At 34.2% G+C, this 11,338-nt stretch overlaps 1 protein-coding gene across 2 annotated transcripts; it reads right to left on the minus strand.

Moving 5' to 3' along the window:
- Nucleotides 1–969: 969 nt before the first annotated feature.
- LOC111044679 (thymidylate kinase) lies at nt 970–11,338 on the minus strand. Of its 2 annotated transcripts, none has more exons than XM_022329891.2 (6): nt 11,204–11,338; nt 8,244–8,382; nt 6,587–6,695; nt 5,256–5,346; nt 3,902–4,093; nt 970–1,730 (listed from the first exon to the last, which is right to left on the minus strand). In XM_022329891.2, exons 2-6 carry the CDS (start codon nt 8,362–8,364, stop codon nt 1,623–1,625), a joined length of 621 nt encoding a protein of 206 aa, XP_022185583.2. In that variant the 5' UTR covers nt 8,365–8,382; nt 11,204–11,338; the 3' UTR covers nt 970–1,622. The 2 variants fall into 2 exon arrangements, with proteins under 2 accessions (XP_022185583.2, XP_039282567.1); XM_039426633.1 differs by lacking the exon at nt 11,204–11,338 and adding an exon at nt 11,011–11,145.

Raw genomic sequence — 11,338 nt, forward strand, 5'->3', positions numbered from 1 at the left:
TAAAAATTAAAATTCCTCTTCTCAAAAAAAAAACGTTGAGGTTACAAAAACATGTTTTTAATTTTTTATTAATAACGACCCAAAGACCTTAAAGAGATAAGGTCATTTTTAAGGTCTTTGTAACGACCGGTGCTACATCTGAAATTAAGGCTATAAACAGCTGATAAAACATCGCAGTTGTTGCCAACCTAACACTCACTAATTTCCCACAATTTGAAGTGTCCCAACATGGGCTGGTTTACCCTACGGTAATATTATCATTAACATTGTCCTTTCTTGTTAAAATGTGTTAATATTATATTCTACTTTCTAAGAAAATATATTTTTAATGATTAAATGATATTTTTTTTAATAGAGATTGAATATTCTATAATTAATTATATTCGCACGTTGTTAAAATACGATTTGGCAACATTGCGGAACTAGAAAGGGATAGCACTAGCATCTGCTTTGTCAAATGATAAACAAGGATATTGATCAACAACACCAATGTTACGGTAATCAAATTATTCTATTATAAAGTGAACTTCACTATAAGTAATTAAAAATTAAAACTATAGTGAGGTCTACGTTATAATGGCAGTGTTTGATTAGAAATTGTATTGCTATCCTTGTCCATCATTCAACAAAGCGGATAGAGCTTTCTCTTTCTCGCTTTGCTCTGTTGCCAAATTGTTTTTTAACAATGTAGAAATATAATTAATTAACAAAATATTTGATCTCAATTATGATAATTTATATTTAATCATTGAAAAATATAATTTCTTGCTTGATAAAACATAATTGATTAATTTAAACGAGAATGAACAGTTAACATTACATCAATAAACCGGTATCAGTTACCCTTCATAGAAGGTATTGAAAAGACAGAAGATCGGCAACGTTGCTTTCCTATATTTCACCACTGTAATTATAACGTTGACTTCACTGTGGGTGATTATTTGTTTTTCAGAAAAATGACTGAAAATGATTTGAATATAATAAGTTTAATGATTCTTTCCCAACGTTACACCAACATATTATAAAAATGTCAACAATAGAACAGTTTAAAACCCTATTGAACCCACTATTATTAATAATACTGTACCATAATAGTTTTCATTATATCTCATTCTTGAATAATAATAGTGGTTAGTTTTTTGCAAGTTCTTCAAATAAAAGGTAAAAAATAGAGTTCCAATTCATTCGTAGACTGATTTTTCAATTGAAATTGACACTATTCAATTGAAAACAATCCATTTCAAATATTGTGAGACTATAGAAAAACATTCTAAGTTACGACATTGAAAATGAATTGAAAAAGTTACAAGCTTCTGCAAAAAGTAGTAATATTCCAAGTCTTAACGAATAATTAAAATTAAAAATATTTAAATAATAATATACTTTAATATTAAATAGAAACTCAATTTTTACCAATTTAATTGGCTGAGTTCAATTATTCAACATTCTTACAAAATGGATATTTACTAGCCTCAAATATATAATCAATAAGCAATAGAAAAAAGGATACTATTCTAGTCGAAAGGTTTTCTTAAACTAATGTTAGTAAAATTGTCAATAATTGCACTTTAGAAGATTGTTGATAGTTTATCTGCACCAATGGTAATGCTGCATTTTGAAATTCACCAGAGATTCTTCAATTCTTGGGTTTTGGCTTTTTCCAGGGTTTGCAGTATTAGCGGCTTCAAAGATTCAGTCACTTCTTCTATGCTTCCAACTGCATCGATCTCCTTGAAAAGTCAATAAATAGAATATTAATAATGACAAAACTGAATCGATTCAAAAACTACACAAAAACTAATGATTCAAATACTACAAATAAATGAAATACTACACAATAATCACAAATACGTGACTTTAGTGAGGTTCACGTTATAATGGCAGTGTTTGATTAGCAATGTTATTGCGGTCCTTGTCTATCATTCAACAAAGCGGATAGCGCTATCTCTTTCTCGATTTGTTCTGTTGCCAGATCGTCTTCCAACAATGTAGAATTAATGATTAATTGAAAAATATTCCATCTTTATTATGAAAATTCATTATGAAATTATTGAAAAATATACTTTCTAAACGAGAATGGACAGTTAATATTACATCAATAAACCTGTATCAGCTACCGTCTATAGAAGGCATTGACAAGACAGAGGATCGGCATCGTTTTTCTCCTATCTTTCTCCACTACCATTATAACGTGGACCTCACTATAGAGTAAGGTCCACGTTATAATGGCAGTATTTGATCAACATTGGTATTGCTATCCTTGTCTATCATTCGACAAAGCAGATAGCGCTATCCTTATCTAGCTCTGCAACGTTTCCAAATCGGTTTTTTACAATGTAGAAATATAATTAACAAAATTTAATCTCAATTACAAAAATTTATTATTCTATCATTAAAAAATTAATTTTCTTGGCGAATAACATAAAATTGATCATTTTAAACAAGAATGAACACTTAATATCATATCAGATATACCTGTATCAGCTGTCATCTACAGAAGGCAGTGGCAAGGCAGAGAATCGGCAACGCTGTACTTTCTCCACTGCTATTTTATAGCGAGGATCTCAGTATAATATTACAGTAATAATCGTAAGATGACTAATTATTTCATGAACATTAATACAGACAATGTTATCAGACCAGTGTAAATCAGGTGCAGATTTATGACTTAATAATAAGTTGTGATGGAGCTGTGTGCTTTGTCTAAAGGCCGGTGCAGACGCTCAAGTTTACCATCAGTCTTTTGCTCAAGCAATAGTCGGAACATGGAAGTCATTGCGTGTGGACGGTAAAACGGATGGGTCATCAAACTTAAGTCATCAAGCTTAAAATGTATCGGCCGGGAAACGTTTTCCAGCCGACCGTCCGTCTTTTGCCTTCCACCAAAACCTAAATCGCGTAAAAATGGAGATAGAGAAATTATATGATTTCAGAATGGGATTCAGCGCCCTCAAATCAATAAAATGCTTAGCGAATACTTGAAAATAAGCAAGTTTTTACTCGATTGGATATAACGTCACTTGACCCTTTTTTATTTCTTGACTCTCATGATACTCCCAGAATTTGATGTTGATATTATGATGTACTATCATGATAATAATATCTTCATAATCTTGATTATACTACCATGATGTTGTGTTTTTTCTGGCTCTAAATTTTGTAAAATTACTCAAAAATTTTCCAATTAATGGTGATTTGAGTGTGATATTTTTGTTTTTTATTCTGTTTTCAACCGTCAAAATTTAAAAATCTTAGTTTTCGTTGTTTTTGAGTGAAAATGGACTAAATTTTAGTGAAGTGAAATCATAACCCTATTTTGGACTTTTAAAATGTTATCTAAATTTGGGAGAGAAATAGTACAAGGAGTATCCTTAGTTTTTCTCTCCCAATCAGTGTTTCTTTGTAAAAAATATAAATAAATAAAATAATAAGATGTAGCCTACTATATTATTGATATTAATAATACTATCTACAAAATTTCAATCCGTTTACAATCACTGTCTCAAGATATGGCATGTAAACAAAGCCGTAATAGCAGTAATATTATTATCTGTCATTATGTTGTTAATACTTAAAATAACATGATTAGAAAAGAAATATAGCATTATCCAGTTGAATCAGCAAAAAATACGATATAATTATTACTTATCAACCGTATATATGGGATAACTGAGCTTGTGAGTGCAAAAATAGGAAAACGGACCGACAAAAGATGGATGCGTGCGGACGCAATTTTACATCCTTCTTTTGCTTGTACCGAACGATCCGTCTTTTGCTTGAGTGGAAGACTGACCGTAAACTTGAGCGCCTGGACTGGCCTTAATGACAGACAAGGATAGCAAAACAATGTTAAACAGGTGCCACTTTTACTATAGGATCTATAAAAGAAGCGTCAAGTTACCTGCCAATAGGAGGAATCGTGGAGTAGTTGGAAGTTGTCGCTGACCCTCTCCTGGAAGTCTGTGACCTCGTAGCGTTCCTCCCCCCACCCGTTACGCTGACTCGCCAAATCGACTCGCGATTTGAACAGACACACCAGATCGGGTTTCGGCAGACCCACCTCGGGCAGTTTACACCATTCCAAGTCCATGCCCTTTCAACATCAACAAACATGCTCTTCATATTATATTAATGAATAATTGTGTATCTTGAATCAAAAAGTGAATCATGGATGATCATTATTATATGAATTATTGTTATAAATATTTCAACTACAATGTTCCACGATCTGACCTTTCAACATCAACAACCATGCCCTTTCAACATCTCGCGATGGCTTAGAAGTGAAGCCTCGTAATCCAGCAAAAGTGAACTTTTCAGGAAATGAAAAAACTTTTTAAAAATGCATATTATATTGATTGAACGAGGTGTTTTTAGGTTGCTTATTTTTCAGAATAAGTAATTATTCTGATTTACGAGGTTAATCAAATTACCAAATTACTTGAAATAACTTTTCTCATGATTTTTTATTGTGATGGTTTATCTGAAACAGGTTTCAACCTTAGGCTGGCCACTAACGTAATGTTTCACATGTCCGTTGCTACTTTCCGATGAACAAATACACAACTTATTGTAATGTTTAAAATAAATGTACATAAGTAACATTTTTATGATGCAGCTAATGAAAACTTGATAGATTTATTAAACTTTACCATGAAGTCATGAAATAATATTACAAGCCCTTTGAAAATGTATTTGACAAATTCACCTAAAATGATTCTCTCAATACTTCAATAAGGGCATCCAGTAACAGTAAACTACTAAGGGCCGTTTGCCCAGTGACATTTTAAACTAAATTTCATTTTAACCTGGATTAAATCCGTATCAAGTCTCGTTTGTGATAATGTGTTACATTTTGAGTTTAAGCCACCAGCTGATTAAATTTAGTTTAAGATTTGACTGTGCAAACGGCCCTTGGAAAGTATTTAAAAATTACTATAAAGCCCCAACTATACGAATGGAATAGACGCGACGGAATTTCAGTCGCGTTTCTGTTGCGCTTTTTTCTCGTTACAGAAAGCATAGCCTCGTAGGAAAAACTATAAAAGCGGAACTCCGTTCTTTTTGTTCATAGTGTTCACCATTAGAGACTATGAATCCTGTTGACAAAATTGTCAAAATCCTGTTGCCGAAACAATTCCTTCGCATCTACTCCACCCGAATAGTTGGGGCCTAAGCTCAAGTAACTAATTCATTAATTGAGTAACTAATTAATAATTCATTTAATTATCTGTTTTGATTTATCAACTGTTTACCTTTTTAGCAGCCGAGAAAGCTACACCGGAGAATGAGTACCTGTCAACAATGAGACTGGTACCATTGTAGATTAGGTTTCTTATTTTCGGCCTGAAACAAAAATAAGCCTTAGAATACTGAGTTTATAAAATTGAAATTGATTATCTTCAGATAAATAGAAAGAGTAACTTCAAAATCTAGTGACAAAGCAGTGTGTGATTACATAACCTTAACTTTTGGACAACATTAACATTTTATCAAAATTTTTGGAGAGAAATAGTACAGGCTCAGCCTAGTTTTTCCTCCAATGTCATAATTGTATTATGATTATAGTGTTTTTATACAATGAATGAATGAATGAATGAATGAATGAATGAACTTGCATTAAAGGACTTGAAATTGTCTCATTTATTTGACTGATATAATTCATTATAATTTCACTTTAAAAGAAGTGTGTGTCACCGAGATGATTTAATTATATAGACATAATAAGAATTATAAAAACTATGTCCGTTTGTTACACCAGAAACTATCTCTATCTATATCCTATCTGTCAATATTGATAGAATTGTGTAGCTACCGAATTGTTTATTGTTTTTGAAGGGACGGAGGATTCAAGGATCCAAAGATTCAAAGAACCCCACACGTCAACCGAAGCTTATTGTGTTCCCAAGTAGTATGTTAGTTAGTAGCTACCGAAACTAATATATCAATTATTTAATAAGAAGTTGTGACAGATCCCAAGTCGTTTTATTTAATTTAAGGTATTGTCGTTTTTAAATGACTTGATGTACCACAATATCAATTTACCACATTTTCTAATATCACCTACACTGTAACCCAAATTTTTATAATTTTACTACAACATCACCTCCTCTTAATCCTTAATTCTATTGGAGGATTTAATTAAGTATTAGTATTTTTATTTTAGATTTTGAAGACTTGAGATAAATTTTTAACGAATCAAAGATCCGCTGCGGTGCTATGATTCGTAACAAACGTTATCTTCGGCCCGGTTTATTATTATTATTGATTCATACAATAAGTACATCATCAAAATGATAGGGAGAGAAAAAATACGGTAACCTTGTGCTATTTCTCTTCAAAATTTAGATAAGGTTACACATAGTCTGAAATAAGTTAAGTCTCGTAGATACTCACTTCACAAAATTTCCAGTCCTCAATTATTTTCACAAAGTAGATTTTTAAATTTAGATGCTTCAGGTTTCTAGGACACCTAAATCTAATGAACCATTAAACATATAAATCTAATGATGCAATGGATGTGTCCTAGAAACCGGTCCATAAAGTATCAAAATATATTTTTAAATTGTGAAAAAATGACACTTACTCCAGCTCCCATCTATTTGCGGAAAACAGCATGTGTACTGCCTTGTCCGGTAGTTCTGTTTTCTTGAGCAGGTAATCATTTATCGCTTTTCCAGTTATCAAACTTCTGTCTGCGAAAATGGAAACAAAAAACAATCATAGCTGATTTTGTCTTTGTTTAGGGGTAAACGCCAATCATCAATATCTCAATATTGATTTTAAATCGATCATTAGGTAAATAAGTAGGTAATTAAGTAGGTAGGTAAATAAATAAATAGGTTTTACAGACGTTTAGATTGGCATTAGCTATCTAAAATTATGACTTCCCTACATATTAAAATGCTGTTGCCCTCCTTGAAAGAGGAATAGATAGAATAGTCACTGAAAACATCCTGAACGACCAAATTACATTCCAATGACATTCACAATATATAAACTTGTCACAAAACATAACAATACAGTGCACATAATACAGAGCACAGTATTGAGTGGATACAACAGGAATTGTAGCATTTATATGGAGCACTCAAAGTACTCGAGTTTGTATCTGAACAATAATTAACATCCCTGTTTAAGCAGGTTTCATTAGTGTTTTGAGAAACTATGTAAATTGGTTCAAACGTACAGTGCTAACTCTTAGGCCCTTTGCACACTGGGCCACCATGGAAGCGCCACCACGTGGTAGCATTGTCTCTTATCTGTCACTGCACACTAGAGCCACCAGCCACCAGCCGAGCTTCCAGGAATGTGGTGGCTCGAGCCGCCGATTTTGTGTCGCCACCAGACTGTCGCGCCACCACGTCATACCATTGAGTATTATCTGTCATTGCACACTAGAGCCACCAGCTACCAGCCACCACAAAATCATCTCAAGTTCAGTTTCAATTCAAACCAAGTTCAGTACAATTGTCTGTTGAAGTCGTCGTGATAATTTGATACAGAAAGGTTCATTCTTGAAGTTGAAAGCAGATCAGCTATATGGGACATGTCTTCAAAATTATATGCGGATTAGGATGTAAAGAAAAATTCTTGGAGAGAGCTGGTAAATCTCTGACCAATATAAAATTGAAAAATATAGCCTTATGTAAAATGAACAAAATTTATTTGGCAAGTTATATAACCATTTTTCTCGAGCATTATTCATTATAACCATTTTTCACTATTTTCGTGTGTAATCAAACGAAAAAACATCAGTCTTTTAACATAAAATATCCATATCATACATTTTTCAAATTTGAGTTTAAAGGTGATATTTCTGCTTGTCCCATTTTAGGGATGTTGGCATCTTTGTGTTTATTAGTTAATAATCAAGCATGTCCCATTTTGGGAACGTTGGTAACTTTGAATAAAAACTTTTCCAATATTCATATTGGTAGTAACTTTATGAATCATAGGACAATTATATTTTATGATGTTGGTAGAGTGCTTCTTCCACGTCCATTCTTCAACTGATCATGAGTTAACTAGTGAACTGGAGTAATGAGTCAAGTGGTGGCTGTAGTGTGCAATGCTATCAAATTTTGATGGTGGCCGCTTCCATGGAAGCGCTTCTATGGTGGCCCAGTGTGCAAAGGACCTTAGATTTTTAACAGAGCAGCTTTCATTTGAGTGCTAGTATTCTTCATTAAATTACATTAACTGGTTTCTAAAGCGGTTGGTTATTCAAGTAGAAAGCTTACCAGGAAAGTTCATGTATTCGCAAGATATTCCAGTACTTTTTAAATACTCGACAATTCTCTTGCACTGGGTAGTCTTTCCGCATCTGTCTCCTCCTTCAAATACAATGAACGCACCCCTCATCTTTGAAGCAAACAAAAACTGAAACAAAATTTGTGATGACAATAACATAAAAAACTGATACAACCAAGACCATGAATTTTGTACAAACAGCATTACATTTTTTTGTTATTCATTCAATAGGTTCTAATAAGGCTGTATAATATTTATGAAATATAATTAGAGTACCCTTTTTTTGAAATTATTGAAATAATAGATTTAAAAATACAAATTGGAAATTAACAATATAAAAACAAGTTTTTATATTGTTCTAATTAAATTGGAAATTATATTCCCTGTACCTTCAATACATTCTGCTTTATCAATTACCCACATTTGTGAGATCGATGACGTCATAGTTGATGGCGCCGTCTCCTGGGGACATCCAACAGCACACGGTGCCTGTTATTGTGTCACTACGGGCAGCCAGAATACACAGTATCCTCTTGACATACACCAAACATAGGTGGATGTAATGGCATGACCGTCAGTACACCAAGGCGAGCATAAATGGGCTTGCAATGGGCAAGATTCACTGCGTATCTGATGAGATTTTGCTGGGGAAGCTCATGATATATGGAGTAGCCATGATAACAATGGAGGAATACTTTTTGCGGCGTAGGCAGGTTGTGACAGTAAACGGTGCCAAATCACAGGAGCTATAGGTCAAGTATGGAGTGCCACAGGGATCAATTCTTGGCCCTCTGCTGTTCCTCATTTACATAAATGACCTTTATGGATGGAAAAGCCCTGCTGTTTGCTGACGACACAACTCTCATTGCACAGGATAAAGATCCACAGTTGTCTGTATTGGAGGAGGCGAGCATATGATTTACAGCAGACTGATGTGTATGAATGGAGAGAAGACACAGAATGTTTTGTGCACCCTGAGGCATTGGGTGCCTCCTTTTGGTAGTAAGGCATGAAGTTAAGCTCCTTGCATTCATGGTAGACTCATCACTGACATGGGACCAACACAACGATTTGATATGTAACCGACTCTCCGAAGTACCATATCTGTTACGGAAATTAATAAGTCATTTTCCAAAGAATTTCCTGGTTACTGCATTACCATGGTCAGTTTCATAGCCACATCAACTACGGGATTGCACTTTGGGGTCATGCAAGTGGATGTCTGAGTATTCTTCTAGAAAATAAAGTGGTTCGTATAATAAAATCATGACCTTACTTGGAGTATTGTCGCCCGCTGTTCAGTAAGCTGGGAATACTTACTTCTTACTGTCTTCAGTCATTATGTGCTGAGTTCCCTTGTGCTTCTGAAAGGCCAACTTCACAAACTCCTAGCAAGAGGCCAGATTCACAACTACTCAACTGGAGGGCGAGACAACATTGACCTTCCCTACTCTAGATTGGCTAAGTTGCACACTTGCTACCCAATGCATGCATTAAAAATCTACAATAGACTTCCACTTCAGGTACGGGAGCTGGATGAGAAGTGCTCAGAGAGAATGAGGAGGAGATTGTAAGCTTTGTCAGTCTTTTTGATCGGCCATCTAGTATATTTGAAATTATTTAAAATTAAATATTTGAAGTATTTTAAATTTGGTGGTTTTATTAAATGACAATGTCTATCCGGTATATACACTGGTCACAGACGGAAGAAAAATTGAATTAAATTGAAGATGCTCGCTGCCTTTTATAACTCTCAGAGCCCTCTTTTGCAACTTCAGGATATCAGCAGCCCCTGATGAGTGATACCACAGGGACAATGAAAGGTGATGTGGCAATGGAAGAGAGCGTGATACATCACTAAAGATATCAGATAGACTTCCCCAGAGTATTCGTGAATTGGAAGAGAACCATTCAGGAAGTACTGCGAGATAAACTGCTTAGCCTCCCCTCTACTCATTGGGTGATGAGGAGATCAGAAGTTTTATCCACCTATTTGGCATGCCATCTCGATTAAGTATAATATGTAATTAGTGTGGACTTGAGTGTTTTTAATCACGAAATTATCCAGCACAAGATGGTCTTGGATTGATGGAGAGTTGAATTGAATCAACACAAGATACCTCTCAGTCATCAGATCCCTCATCTTGAGTAGCAGAAAGTAAATGCTGGAGAGTTGCTGGTTACCTGCTGTATATGACTGCTCCAGCTGGGTTTGCAGTTCAAGACAAAACTTTAATAAATCCAGAGGATCACGCAGATCTTGTGACAAGCTGCGGATGATCCTTTGGGTCTTGTCATCATTCAGCTGGAATCGATTAGCCAGAAACCGCTCAAGCTCTTTATCCTCAAACGAGGAACCGTGGCTGTCAAGGTCATATAACAGGTCTAGAAAGAAAAAAAGTGTAGTGTTGGCCCCAGCACCGATTCCTGAGGAGCACCAAAAGTCACTGGAAGAGTATGGAAGTTTGCGCTTTCCAGGAAGACAAGTTGATTAGGCCTACTTGCAGGAAGGTATATGCCCAATACGGAAAAGGCTGGGTCCCTAGAACATAAAAACTTAGCTTTCTAAGTTTTTACATACATTTTCTGAATTGGACAGGTGTACTGATATTTAAAAATCCATCTTAATTGATTTCTTTCTAGAAACTAATTGAATAATTTAACTGAAATTATGGTGATCTCATTTGTAGACTACACTACACTAGACTCTGCAGGCAAATAATGTAAATAGGTAATGAATATTTGGTCTATATTCACATTATCTAAGGTATGATAGATCAAGGAATAAATCTAAAATATTAAAAGATCAAAATGGAAATTATCAATCATAATAAAAAAGTACAGTACCGAATTGTGGAATAAGCAATTATCTATTTTAAATTCACATTCTGAAACATAGGAATTGACGTGAGCAATTTTATTGTTTTTTAGAGAGTAACAGCATAAATACCTTTGTTCAAATTTTTATAATAGCTATTTATTTCTTTGTTAAAACTTGAAACCAAATTTTTTACTTTTACACAAAAACACAACACGACGCAAAATTGCAAAAATTGATTTTACAATAATTTTAAGGTTATGGCGG

Source organism: Nilaparvata lugens, chromosome 4 (genome assembly GCF_014356525.2).
Source record: "Nilaparvata lugens isolate BPH chromosome 4, ASM1435652v1, whole genome shotgun sequence".
NCBI classification, from domain to species: domain Eukaryota; kingdom Metazoa; phylum Arthropoda; class Insecta; order Hemiptera; family Delphacidae; genus Nilaparvata; species Nilaparvata lugens.